At 38.2% G+C, this 13,640-nt stretch overlaps 2 protein-coding genes across 11 annotated transcripts; one reads left to right on the top strand and one right to left on the bottom strand.

Annotated features, from left to right (window-relative positions):
- The first annotated feature begins 1,044 nt into the window (after positions 1-1,044).
- On the top strand, positions 1,045-5,830 carry LOC112275457 (uncharacterized). 6 transcript variants are annotated; one of them, XM_024505783.3, is made up of 10 exons: positions 1,045-1,356; positions 2,238-2,451; positions 3,199-3,279; positions 3,540-3,628; positions 3,736-3,807; positions 4,054-4,115; positions 4,361-4,429; positions 4,598-4,798; positions 5,204-5,341; positions 5,493-5,830. In XM_024505783.3, exons 2-9 carry the CDS (start codon positions 2,329-2,331, stop codon positions 5,311-5,313), a joined length of 807 nt encoding a protein of 268 aa, XP_024361551.1. In that variant the 5' UTR covers positions 1,045-1,356; positions 2,238-2,328; the 3' UTR covers positions 5,314-5,341; positions 5,493-5,830. The 6 variants fall into 6 exon arrangements, with proteins under 6 accessions (XP_024361551.1, XP_073386717.1, XP_024361552.1 ...); XM_073530616.2 differs by having other exon boundaries at positions 1,182-1,411; positions 2,246-2,451; XM_024505784.3 differs by having other exon boundaries at positions 1,191-1,577.
- Positions 5,831-7,894: 2,064 nt separating this feature from the next.
- LOC112275488 (glutamate decarboxylase) lies at positions 7,895-12,315 on the bottom strand. Of its 5 annotated transcripts, none has more exons than XM_073530654.2 (9): positions 12,196-12,315; positions 11,878-11,975; positions 11,193-11,301; positions 10,727-10,931; positions 10,351-10,551; positions 9,881-10,095; positions 9,449-9,702; positions 9,157-9,209; positions 7,895-8,698 (listed from the first exon to the last, which is right to left on the bottom strand). In XM_073530654.2, the coding sequence occupies exons 3-9, from the start codon at positions 11,285-11,287 to the stop codon at positions 8,153-8,155; spliced, it is 1,569 nt and encodes a 522-aa protein (XP_073386755.1). In that variant the 5' UTR covers positions 11,288-11,301; positions 11,878-11,975; positions 12,196-12,315; the 3' UTR covers positions 7,895-8,152. The 5 variants fall into 5 exon arrangements, with proteins under 5 accessions (XP_073386755.1, XP_073386753.1, XP_024361630.1 ...); XM_073530652.2 differs by having other exon boundaries at positions 11,193-11,407; positions 12,196-12,314; XM_024505862.3 differs by lacking the exon at positions 12,196-12,315 and having other exon boundaries at positions 11,878-12,179.
- Between the last annotated feature and the right edge of the window lie 1,325 nt (positions 12,316-13,640).

Genomic DNA, 13,640 nt, shown 5'->3' with positions numbered 1-13,640 from the left:
TTACAAGACAAGTTTCTTATAAGTATGTCATATTGTTAGCTTGTACTACAAGCTACCAATATGTGTGACACATGACTAATTTGTTGGCCAAGTTTCTAATCTACCAATAACCTACAAACATATATAAAGATGAAACCATGTCTATGAAGCTTCTAGAAAGCTTCTCTATAAGAAATTATTAAATTATACTACTTTTACATACTTCTACCTATTCAGATTAACTAAATAACTATAAATATATCCATGACAAAAGACAATTAATATATTCATTTTACTTTGTTTTTTTGATAATAATCATTTGATTTTTTAAATACGTATTTTTTAGCATTTTATTCATCACACTTTTATTTATTTAAATAAAACTAAATATGTGTAGTTTTAAACCTAAAAATAAATAACATCTCACTTAAAAAAATTAAGAATAATGCAACTTGCTTTGTAAAAAGTATAATAGGATCCATTTTAATATTTTACAAAAAAAATATAAATCTTTAAGATAAGATCTATTATAGTATAAAAATTACAACATGATTGCACTACTAAATAAATTACAACATAAAATATTGATGCAATTTTATAGAACTTATAATTGTATTTTGATTCAATATAAACAAAAAAATGGATGAAGAAAACAATGGAGCAATAACTTACTAATACATAAGCATCCAAAATCAAAATTCTTGTTGGCATTAATAAAAGTGGATAGTAGATGGAGATATCATCCTTTGCATTAATAAATAATAATAATTAAAAATATATATATATATATATATATATAAACTATAGTAAAGATGGCATACATTACATTCAAATTCGAAACTTATTAAAAAAGTGTACACATATAATAACTATGGTATGATTATGAATGGTTGAAAAAACTCAAAACATAGTTGTTGTTGTTTTTTTATTTTGTTATATTCTACATTAAAATTAATGGATAGAGTAATAGTGGGTTAGGGAGAGAGAGGGGGGAGGAGTAGGCTTCGACCACCGAGAGGGGACTGTTATCGTCGTCGTCTCCTCGCACTGAAGGAGAGCTTGTGGTCTTGTTGTTTCACAACAACGCTGTGTGTCGGCCGAGCTGCATCCCTCTCTCTTGCATCTAATCGTTGCCTAGCTTCCATGCCAACCTCCATCCCCTCGTCGTCGTCTTTCTTGTCTCACTCTCACTTCTTCCATAGCCCCACGTCACTCTGCCCCTAAGCTCACTGGCCCGTCGCCTCCTTCTCACCCCCCCTCCGCCCGTTCTTCCATCCCAACCTCCTCTCCCTGCCTCCGTTGCACGATCTCTCCATGGCCGTCCACTCTGGCTGCACTGCCCACTGACTTTCCTCTCCTGCCTTCTTCTGTCGTCAGGTAGCTGTCTCTCTTGCTAGCCTTGTGCTATCGTAGTTGTCATTTTCGCGCCCAGGTTCGTTCATGCGGCTAGGGTTTCGGCACCAATTTCGACACTGATTGCGATTTTGTCTGAGGACTGCCTTTTTTGTGTTGCTGCAATCGGAATGCGATTTTTTAGTTTAGGTGTTCTGGATTGGATTATAATGCGCATCTATGGCTTTATAATGTGTTTTGGAGAGGTAGGGCGAGAGGTTCCGCTGCGATGATTTATTTATTTATTTATCTGGTTGTTGTTGTTGTTGTTGTTGTGATTCTGTAATGTAGTATTTTTGTCGATGAGTGATGTGTTCTTCCAGTAATGGCGACTGTGTATATCGTGGTGGTAGTTTTCTGGTAGAGTTGGTGCTTGTGTAATCCGTGGTTTCGTTAGTTCGTTTCTAGAGGCTTGCTGTTCAGTTAGGTGTTACGGTATCGGAGTGTGTTGGTTCATGCTTGTGAGAGAGTCGAGAGGTTGGTGGTGAGTTCCCCTGTTTCCTTGACCGCTTAGGTTTGTGACTTCCATTATCTTGCATTTTCATTTGGAGGGGAAGGCTTCAGAGTTTTTTCTTATTTCTTGTGCGTGTGCACGTCCTAAGGGTCACATTCTTGGCATTGCATTTTGGCCGCTGGAAATTTCCTTACAGTTGTTCCACTTTGCTATTAAAGACTCGTATCGTCTGTAACGTATAGACGTCATTGCATAGAAGCGGCATCGTGCTCTTGATTTTTCACGAAGTAGAGCAGTGTGAGCGTGGTATCCCTAAAGTCTGGTATGTCGAGAGTCAATACAAACTCCAGTTTAAGCCAATTTTCTTCTGTAAGAATTTTACAAGCTGATTTGCGATTGCTTTTCCTCGAAGTGTGATAGGTTTTTCTCAAAGACTTTCACTATTTCTTCGGCTGCGAGGACTTTCGAACCAGGCTATCTGATAATTCCAGGCGGAGCACGCCATGGATCGGTACCAACGGGTGGAGAAGCCGCGGCCCGAAATACCTATCAGTGAAAATGAAATCCGTATTACTACGCAAGGAAAAATGCGGAACTACATTACCTATGCAACCACTCTATTGCAGGTCATCATCACTATCATTCCTTAAGATTTTAGTAGCCCTACGAATACATTTTCTTTGGTTCTTGTTAAACTCTCAATAGATGATCCAAGCTTCATATTGTATACCATCGAATAATTGAATTGAAAGTGATAACAGCCTCGTTTTCTTACGTCTACCATGTATGTACCGAAAAATTGAACAATTGTCGCGTCTTTGGAGCCCTTTGAGGAAGTCATTCTGATTTTTGTCTTTTTGCTATGATTCGTACAATTGGATTATTCAAGTATCATCTCCTTAACCAGGTCCCAACGTGGCTACATTATTTGTCAGCCTGTACTACTTTTTCAGTCTGCTTTTTAGAGTGGCTGCGCATTGTTGACAAATTATAGCAATCGTAGCTCTTTGGAAACTTGCATCTTTGCTCCGTGTTTAATGAAAACCTTAGTGTGTTCCCTTCAATTTATAGGCGGTTGAGAGAACTATGTCATGTGGGAGTTGTGGAATAGCTTCTTGTTTTTTTTATAAAAAGCAGTCTCTCACCCAGGCCTACAGTCCAGGTGCCAGCGCTGTTATGTACAAGTGATTTTGTGTTTTTGAATGACGAGATCTTGTCTATATTCTTATGTCTGTTCCAATTATCGCTGATGGTAATGGTTTATTATTAAAGTGCAAACTTATGGTCATTTTCCGGTGGCTCAACGAAGGCTCATTGATTCTGTATGATGATGTCTCTAAACTGTTCTCTTACTCTGAGTACTGATTGTGCAGGATAAGGGAGCATCAGCGATTGTTCTGAAGGCCATGGGCCGAGCTATCAATAAGGCAGTTACTATTGCAGAAATCATCAAGGTATTTGCTTTATTGAACATTTCGTTATCAAGCGAATGTTGCAAGGTAACTGTACACCATTAGGTATATTTGAAGAGACCCTAAACTAGAGGAATTTAGTTAATTTACATCTACTGTGTGGCGGAGGTTAAGGGAGTGAATAGGTAATTTTTTGCTCGAAAACTAGATTCATAGTCATTTCTCATGGAACGCGTAATACGAATAGTTGTAGTCGTAAAATCGTATTAAAATTGCTTATAACATGGTTTTGATGTGTTCAGAGGAGGATTGCTGGTCTTCACCAAAATACGTCTATTGGATCTACTGACATTACGGACCTTTGGGAACCACTTGAAGAAGGACTTCTACCGTAAGCATCTCTTACGTTTTTTTAATTCGGTTTTAGAACACTTCATTTGCTTGAATACTTTTACTTGTTGTTAATGTATCGCAGAAGTTTTGCAATTTTCTTTGCAGATTGGAAACCACTCGACACGTGTCTATGATTACGATTACACTGTCTACCAAGGAGTTGGAGAATTCTACCGGGTGAGGTTCCTAGTTTATTTTGAATTGTTTCAAGATCGCATAGCGGCGAGTAGTTGTTTTGATTTTCGTGATTAAATTATTTGAATTATTACCAACTAGCCGACTTTTTAGTTTGGATGGTGATGGTGTTAATGTGTTAACACTTTCAATATCAGATTGTCCATGATCTCTTCAATCAGGCACTGAATTATGTTTTATTCAAAAGTTTCATGTCTGACTTCTCAATGTTTCAAAACGCTTGGGCAGCTATCAGCCTCCCCTCCTCGCAGACCAGGTCAAACCGCTAGCAGAATTTGAGTATGAAGGAGGTAACCCCATTGCCTTGTAGTCTGCATGACTATCGGAAGTGTTGTAACTATCATTTGTTGTCTTTTGGATTGTACTACGCGTATCAACGGTCTTTACGAAAATGTGTTAATGCTTAGAGTTCGTAGGTTCATTATGTATTTGAGATGTGGTATTAGTATCTTTTTTCCTTAGTAAATTTCCGGTGCCTATCAGCGATCAATCATGTATGTTCTTATGCTTAATGGTGGTCTTACTATCTGTTCAGATGGCTCACCACGGGGAGGCAGAGGTCGTGGTAGAGGCAGAGGAAGAGGACGGGGTAGGGGCCGAGGAGGTGGGCTTGCTTTCATACTCGTCCTCTTCTTTTGTATTTGCTCTGTAGTATTGTTAGTATTTAATATGTTAATGTCCTATGGTACTTTTGTTTGTGTTTGTTTTACTGTGTTTTGATGTAGCAATAGTGGAGGTCCCTGCCATGTTCTCAGCTGTGCTACCGTGACAGCCAATGAAACGGCAAATTCTGAGTACAATGGAGGACTTGATGGTGGTTGGGTCCGCGGCCGTGGTCGGGGACGTGGTCGTGGTCGTGGCGAGTACCGTGGTCGAGGCAGAGAGCAAGATGCTGGTGGCTTTGACGAGCCTAATGCTGATGGGCCCCTACGAGATCAGGGAAATGGCTTTTCTCAGGATATGTCATACTCAGGTATGTGTAATCTCAAATGCTTTCTAGTGTATGTATGCTATTTTGGTTTAATGGTTCTTGAAATGTAGCTCATCGTCAATTGCCTTTTTTACAAAAGGTAGTAAAATTATTGGACCCGTTTCCTGCGATGTACGCTTGCTAGACTTAGTGCGTGTGCAAGAGTGTGCAAGTGCTACTGAACAGGAAGCACATTACACTAAATAGTTTCATCTGGTAGCACCTTTTGTATGTTAAAGTCTACATTTCAGCGTATAATCTGGGGTGATTTAATGACGACGTGTTGTGTAAGTGGTCAGGATTTTTCATAGTAGAACTTTGGTATTTAGTTTGCGTAAAAGGTTATTATTTCGAATCTTTTTCTTCCGTTATGATTTTTAGGGAAAATAATTGCTCAATACAATGCAGATCGCGGCAGAGGAAGGGGCAGAGGTCGAGGTCAGGGTAGAGGTCAGGGGAGAGGGTTTCGCACTGACGGGCCTAGTCAAGACCAATCTCAGGCAGGAGCTGCGCAGTAGCCCTTTGCTAGAGTAGAAGAAAATTCAGGTATAATTTGCTTGGAGGCAACTCTTTTAAAGTTTTCGAGGGAGAAAGTAGCTGCATGAAAAATGTCGTACGTTGGTGCTATCTGAAGCAAGCAAGCAAGCGTATGTTTAGATTTCTAGTGGGACTAAAGCTGCTTTTTCCTGGTGTTCAGTGAAAATGGCCTCTCAAGCTTCTGTATGGTGCTACCTGGGGGTTGCATCTATGTATGTTACGCAGCTCTTGTTTTGCTGTATATCAACCGGTTTCCATTCGTGTTTGAGGTACATTGGTTTCAATTAATTAGTGATTCATTTCTTTCCTGTGTCAAACTTCTTTTGATGTTTCCTTTCTAGTATGTACTGACAATATCTGCTCATGTTAAATTTTCCCTAGACAGAGATCTGAAATACTCAACCTCATGAACTTGTTTCTAAATCCTGTTGATCTTGGACTCAAGTCCGCTTTACTTTGAAAGTTGAATTCCAGACTCTACTTGAACTTATGCGGTGATACCCTTCTCAAATCAAGTTGATGTAGTAGTGTGGTTTTTTGCTCGTTCCAACCACATTCGACAGAGTGCACGAGTAGATGATTTGGATCCAAATCAGTGGAATGAGCTTTTGCTGTGGATGTCAAATGTTGTGAAAGTATGGATCCACAGTGAAAAATATCTTTTTATACCCCCTTATCAGACTTGACATTGATCAAAAAATGTGTATAATATTAGACTAAAACAATAATTTAAAACTTTTATGGTTCTAAATTTAAATTTTAAGTGTAAGCTAAATTTCGCATTTTATATCATTTTGTCATTCAATGAGAAGTAAAGAAAAAAATCTTGGCTTCATTTGTGGAGAGCTCCGAAATAACATGAAAATTCTTGAAAGTTTACTATCAAATTACTACTCTATGTAAAAGGCCATATAGTAGACTTGAGCTTTACTTTGTCAAAAATCAATCATAGATACCTGTTTCAGTAAACCTCATCATCGGTTTTTAATACTTAACAATTTTACTTTTGAGATAGCTAATTTTCAACCAAAATGATATACTTTGTATCTTATACAAAGTTATTAGTAGTGAAAAAGGTTTTATTCTTATTTTTAATTTTTAATAAGTAAAGTAAATAGAAATAGATTATATATTTGCATAGATACAATATTAACACTACAATTTTAGACAATAATCAAATAATTAGATAGTTTTTTCATCTACATGTAAGTTATTATTAATAGCTTAAAGGACCCATTGAGGATTATGGTGCAATATGTATATAAATATATAAATATATATATATATATATATATATATCAATTGTTATATATTTTACTTTAACAACTTAAAAACAATATATGTTATAAATAAATAGGAGTAAATAGAAATAATCAAAAGTTGATAGAAATGAATTAGATATATAACATTCTTCTAAGAAGTCAAAAAAGAAACTTCTTAAATACACATCAGATCTATAGATGGACCATAACTTTTTTGAGAAGTAACTTTAATTAGTCTTATACTTCTAAAAACATATTATGGAAGTATTTTACAACTTTTATACTTGTTCCACAAGTTTTGTGCTTTTTAAAAAGCTTTCACATGTCATTATTGTTAGAAAATATTTATAGAATCAAAATTGATATATTTCTTAGTTTTGCTAACGTTTTTGTTATTTTCTAGTCTTAATTTAAGATTCTCTAGTTTCTTTGAACAAAGAAATACTAATTACAATATCTTTCTAATATAAAAATTCACCTTTTTTTTGACTTCTAGTTTTCTTTTCAATTGTTTATGAGTCTTATTACATATTTGTATATATACATATAGTTAACAAGAACATATTTTAAATTCAAAAATTATGCAAAATATTTTAAAACATGTTAATCCTTGAAAAATGAAAAGATTTTTTTTATTACAAATTCATCTTTAAATAAATAATGTTTTTTTTTTTCTAATTACTGTTGTGAGACATTTTTTTGTGCTTACAATGCCATGAGAGGTGTAGTTAGTAGTAAGACATTATTGCTAATGACTTTTGTAAATTTAAGAATTATTATGAATTCTCATATACAAGTGTTTCAAATTTCAATCAATAATTAATATCATTATTAAATTTTTCTTGACTTAAGAAGACTAAATTAAAAATATTTACAAAATTACCAAATAAAGCTGTTAGAACCATTGTAGATAATTTTGGGTAGTAGATATTAATCTATAAAATCTTATTTATGTAAGTGCTGCCTACATTTGTTTAACAGAGAACACTTCATAATTGAGATTTTTTTTTTTCTAATGGTTATCGCAACCTTTGTTTTTGAGGAATACATTACTGAAGCTGCATTCTCTTCAAATGACTTGGTATGGCAGTGCCGAGTTATTCATGTACAACAGACCGTTACAGTTTCAATTACCCACCTGCCATTTATAATACTATGGTCCTAATACTTCATTAAGCGCATAGTGATTCAGAAGTACAGTCTTCTTATGATCCATTGCATTTTTCTTCTTCATTGAATTGATACTTTGTGGTGGTGTGGTTCTAACAAATATAACCAAGAAGAAAGGAAGAAAAAAGAATAAAGAAACCACACGGGTAAACATAGCATGACTATATTCAAAAGCAACTAAAAAAAAATACGTCGTCTGATGATAGCTATCAACAGAGGTTAGTTTTATATTTCATTGTTTTAGGATTTCTATTTAGGCCAGGTCTATACCGCTAAGACCCTAGTCTGATTTTCAATATAATACAAAAGAGTATGTGGGTTCTCACTGTCATACACTCTTGCACAACGTCATCTGCACAGCAATGGGCTCCATCTTGCACTTGAAAGCTCAGCAAACGGCATTAGTTTTGTGGATCGAGTGTTTCTGGTGCGCCTTCTGCTGCTTTTTGTGGTGATGATAATGAGCATGCTTCTTAACAGTCTCATTAAATGACCCATACAGGACTGTTGTAGCCTCTTTAATCTGGTCAACTGACAGATCAGGCTCAGCGAGCTCCGGGTTCTGAAGTTGAATGGCCTCCGAAACTGCTTGCACCAGCTTCGGGGGTTGTGAATCTAATGTCTCCAGGGTTCTCTTTAAATCTGTCATGAGGCGGTCAGCAAGGGAGCGGCTGAAGTCTTCTCGGACAACGACACGCAGTAGAGTGATCTGCTGCGCATCAGGAGCCATTGTGTAGGCGGGGACTGTCCACCCGTAGCGGCGCAGACCATCAGCTATGTCGTACTCGTCGAATCTGCTGCGATCGGTCAGGGAGAAGGCGATGAGTGGCACGCCTACAGGCTTAGACAGGAGCTTGAACCTCCCAGTTGCAACTATGCCGTCTGCTAGGAATTTGGCATTTTCTGCGCAGTTCATGTTGATCTTCTTGTAACCCTGTCCTCGCCATTTGAACAGTTTGAGTTCTAGTCGAATTCATGAAATATTGAAGGCTGATTATGCCGATTACACAACGGTGACAATTGAACGGCCGCAATTTATATGAATCACTGAACAGCTTGAAAGAATACAGTGGAAGATGATTTGACTACAAAGCAGAACAAATTGAAGACCAGGACAACATGAATCTCATCGTAAAACTTGTGTTGCAGTAGAGCTACATTGAATTTTGACTCCATGGTAAAAGAAGCTACTCAAGTTAATCAATCCATTAGAGACTTGGACACAAGAACTAAGATCTGCGCATGGATTGGACATAGATTACTGTAATTGAAGACATGGAAAGATTGATCAGCCGCTGCATAGGTTTCAGTGAATCTTGTGGCTTGTCTTCATAATTATGAATGTATCAAGCTAATCTCAACCAAGGTATGCATTTAAGAGAGAAAATTTACCTCAAAGCCGAGCCGGATGAATTGGTAATACTGTGCGATGACATGGCTAGCACCTGCCAGTCACAACAAACACCAATTAACTGGAAAATCCATAGAGGCGAGCTCAAACTACTGTTGAAAATTAAATGGCATACAACATTACTATCTTGTGTTTCAACAGTGGAAGATCTTGAGGTTCAGTTTTACAATTCCCATCTCATTAAAATTGCCGATTGTTTGGGTGAATATAAATCACAATCCATGGAGAATCTGTCAATTGTAAAGAGGCCATGAAGCAGAGAGCTCTACAAACCTTTGGAAAAATTGAGGGTAAAGGTAGGCTGGTCAGCTCCCAGGTAATTGACATGAAAAACCAACTCCTCGGGGAGGTCTTCTTTAGAGCGCCATACCACCCATCCAATACCAGCATATACCAGCCCATACTTGTGGCCACTGACATTAATGCTCTTCACTAGCGGCAGCCTAAAGTCCCAAACAAGATCTGGATACATAAATGGAGCAACAAAACCTCCACTAGCAGCGTCCACATGAATAGGAATGTTCCACCTGCACCAGAGACCGACCCATCAATTAACATAGTTGTAAGAAGTTGACCAAGGCATGATTGCTTTCACGACAGAGGTTCTGAACTAACAAATCCAATACACTTCAAAATATTTGTAATGCAAGCCTATGCGGTAATGTTTGTGATTGAATGGTGGAAAGGGTTAATGATGCAACTCACCCGTTTTCTTTGTTTTTCTTTTCCAGAAGATTGTTTAAAGTTGCAACATCTTCAAACTCTCCGTTATAGGTTGACCCAAGGATGGCACATACGCAAATCGTGTTCTCATCGCACATCTCAACTGCCTTTGCAGGGTCCATAACATAGTAATCTTCCCGGAGTTTCACAGCTCTTATCTCTACTTCAAAGTAGTTCGCAAACTTTTCCCAGCAGACCTGCATTTTGGAGTGGTACACTTAATATTAAATTTATATAACCAAATGGTAAATAGATTGCTCCCAAATAACAATAAAAGGAAAGAAAAAGACAAAGAACAGCATAGCAGAGTAGCTAATGAAACCTGTGAAGGTACAATTCTAAAAATTAAAAAATAAATAAATCAAAAAACAAATACACACTAGATCAAATAAGAAATGTAAACCAAAGCACCAGCAGTGAAACATCCAAGGCAGAGGAAGAGATTAACGGACTTGAACATTGGCGCCTGTAACCATGTTGGGCTTATCACAAGGTAATCCGGCGGCCCTTCGCTGAAGCTGCCATTTGCGCTTGAATGCTAGGCCTGCCAGCATGATGGCCTCTGAGGACCCTACTGTGCCAGCTCCAACCGCTGGTTGTCCGTCGTCTAGAGGGGCTTTGAACAAATGTGCAATCATGTTCACGCATCGGTCCTGAGCGAAAATGCATCAATGAGCTGCAGGCCGAAAACTCATGCTAGAACACTTCAAGACAATTTGAATCCTTACAGAATCTACAACGAGAATGTCTATACACTTGAGCATCTGTCTATGCTTCCCCGTCTCATTTTGCTGCTTGTTGAGTATGTGTCCTGGAAAGCAATTTCACCTGAATTTCCGTAGTAATGGGGTACTCATCCATGTCGATATAATTCTTGTTCAATGATTTCTGAATCAGCTTGTCGCACTCAGGCTCCATCCACGTTGTTACGAACGACGCCAGATTCAAACGGGGATTGCCATCCAGCATCAACTCATCGTTTATCACTTGGGAGGCTGCATCCTTGGGTGTTTCGTTATCCGGCAGCCTCCATCTACCACAAGCAAGTGTCAGTTGGTGAACTCGAGGAGAATGCACACAAAATAACTTTGCTGCATGTAAGGCCTACGTCTACTTCGGAGTGCTCAAGGTTTGCGAAGAGTTTTTTTAAATCCTGTGAGAAGTATCCATCCCCGTCAATATTTTTCACTGCAATCATCCTTGGATGATTCAGTAACCTTCAGAAAAACGATAAATAAAGTCCTCTTGGAAGGGCGAAAGAGATCAAGTTTTGACTTAGGATCAGAATATCAACCTGGGAAGGGGGGCTTGGACGTAACGAGTAGCGAACATAGAGTCTATGGTGTGAGTGTTGGAATCCTTCATGCTTCTTGACTGAGTGAGCACCATCTTGACTATAAACTCTGAACGCAAGAAATTCCAAAAAGATTTCGTCAAAAATTCAGAAAGCTAGCTCCAGTGGTCGTTGAAACTCGCCCTCTTGCACTCCCCAAATCTTTATGCTCCACCCTACAAAAGTCACCCAGCGCGTATGGATACAGCATTAACCGCATTGCACTACCATGATTTATGGGGGAGGGGGGTAACTAAGAAACAATGTCTCCAAACCTCAGGTACGCACAATGTCCTGTTTTTAACTATTCACCCATACAAGATACAACCACCAAGTCCTCGTAATTGTCAACTTGATACAGCAAGTAACATATCAAGCATCTAAAGACTCAATCACGTTTAATGTCACACCCTAAAGACAGCCAGAATTCCCTCAAAACAACACTCCATGACACAAACTCTTCGAACACTTCCACCAACATCTACAACGCGCATCCTCACCTCCAACACGAAGAATCCTTGAAAGAAAATCTACCACAACCTCCCGATTCAGCTCAGAAACTCATAAACCCTCCCAAACACTCTCACCCATCGCCCACAAAGCCGTGTTCAAAAACTAAACCACAGCACAATGGCAGAGGACTCACCCAATTATCCAAAAGCTTCAATGCCGAATGAAGCACCCAGAAAAGTTGAATTTAATGGCGATCTTTTGATCTTCAATTCAACTTATCCCCGAGTCTGGCTGTTACAGCACAAGAAGCAACGTCCCATGCAACAATTGCAATTAGTTACTTCACAAAATCCGTCTCACATATAGAGGAGAGAACCAAAAAAAACAAAACAAAACAAAACAAAAAACACCACTCCACAAGAGGGAAAAAAACAAGAGTGGCGACAGTCCCCAGCTGGCTTGTTGACGGGGCGGAGCGGCAGTGTGCCACCTACCCCGCTGAAACTCTCACCGTTTTTTAATTCTTTGTAAATAGAGCCTCTTGTTTCGGAACCTCGGTATCATACTATTATAAGTTTCTGTGGACACACGAATAGAAAATGCCGTCTTCTTCGTGGCTGGCCGAGCCAGATGGCACCCGAGAATGCCGACCATTGTCACTGGAACAACTCGGGTTGCTCGGTAACTTGAAGAAATTCACTTCATGGGTTTGCGTTCCAACGCTTGGATCATGTCGCGCGGCGGTTTATTGCGGCGTAATTTACCTCGGCTCCGCGATGCACAGTCTTCGGAACAAGGCGACGCCGACCTCTGCGTCGCAAAACCTCCGCAATTGAGTTTTGATGTAGGGTTTCGGATTTTGTGCCGCCGTTGGGATTAGAACTCTAGATTTGTTGTTTGCTTTACTTTTGGTAGATGAATTCATGATGTCTCCCCAAGAATAGTATATGATATTCATTCTGCGGGGAAAACAAACTGTGGATAATTATCTGTGCGGTTGTAATGTATTAAGGATTAAGTGTGACTGTAATTTCATAGTTAATTCTCTCTCGTGTAGGTGAATTGTAACATAAGTTCAATGTAGGAAGAAATTTTGTATTAATTTTAGTAAAGAACCAAACTAAATTAAATTAACTTGGCTATTTTTAATATGTGGATGGATTGCAAGCTTGCTATTTATGATAAAAAAAAACATGTCTATGTGGGTCATAATCCTTGATTTGTGAGGAGTATCACTGTTATTGAATCACCACGAATCTCAACAAGGTTTTTCATTTCATTTCATTTTTATTTTTTATATGTTGTGTGTTACTACAGTTCATCTCTAAGCATCATTAAAGCATAATTTCAACATCTCAACTCTTCTATCCCATCACTAAAATAATAGTGAACATAACTTTATATCATAAGAATCAAAGTCTTACCTTTCCCCATAACCAATTGCTTGCAAAACTAAACATTCTTAGTTCCTCAAATGCTTTTGTAAATGGTTTCATTTAATGATTATATAAGCTTTGGAAGGGTTCAAGTTTATTTTATTTTATTTTGTTTGTTAGGCTTGACCGTGCAAGACCATGCAGTCATCACTAGAATCCAAGGCCAATACCCTTGTTCACTCCCCCATGTGCCACGTCATCAATCGTCCTTGTCTAGGTCGATAAAATTATGCATGGTAAAAAAAACCGATGAGGTGTCGATCGACGTGGCAATTTGCCACGTGGCGAATAACTGAGGGGGATGAGCTGGCAAGCCCTCATTGATACTTGGGTGGAGTGAAAGGTTGGATTAGTAAGCACAACCGTGGCCAGCTTTACATAGAATTGGGATGTATGATAAAGCAGATGAAAATTCACTCACAAGTAATCTACAAGAGAAAAAATGAATAAAAGAAAAAAATAAAAATCAAATTCGTCACTGAAATCTATAAATTTATTATTATTTACTATGAAAATGATT

This window comes from Physcomitrium patens, chromosome 23 (assembly GCF_059467195.1).
Source record: "Physcomitrium patens ecotype Gransden chromosome 23, ASM5946719v1, whole genome shotgun sequence".
Lineage (NCBI taxonomy): Eukaryota > Viridiplantae > Streptophyta > Bryopsida > Funariales > Funariaceae > Physcomitrium > Physcomitrium patens.
This window is presented reverse-complemented; position numbering and strand designations above follow the sequence as displayed.

What these genes read in the sequence shown, in the direction of transcription:
- LOC112275457 (XM_024505783.3), top strand. Translation starts at nt 2,329, where the DNA reads ATGGATCGGTACCAACGGGTGGAGAAGCCGCGGCCCGAAATACCTATC. An exon ending in CTTGAAGAAGGACTTCTACC is followed by an intron (nt 3,629 to 3,735) that starts GTAAGCATCTCT and finishes TTTTCTTTGCAG; the next exon opens with ATTGGAAACCACTCGACACG. An exon ending in ACGGGGTAGGGGCCGAGGAG is followed by an intron (nt 4,430 to 4,597) that starts GTGGGCTTGCTT and finishes CTACCGTGACAG; the next exon opens with CCAATGAAACGGCAAATTCT.
- LOC112275488 (XM_073530654.2), bottom strand. Translation starts at nt 11,287, where the DNA reads ATGGTGCTCACTCAGTCAAGAAGCATGAAGGATTCCAACACTCACACC. An exon ending in CCATTACTACGGAAATTCAG is followed by an intron (nt 10,552 to 10,726) that starts GTGAAATTGCTT and finishes ATTTTCGCTCAG; the next exon opens with GACCGATGCGTGAACATGAT. An exon ending in TACCCTCAATTTTTCCAAAG is followed by an intron (nt 9,210 to 9,448) that starts GTTTGTAGAGCT and finishes TGTGACTGGCAG; the next exon opens with GTGCTAGCCATGTCATCGCA.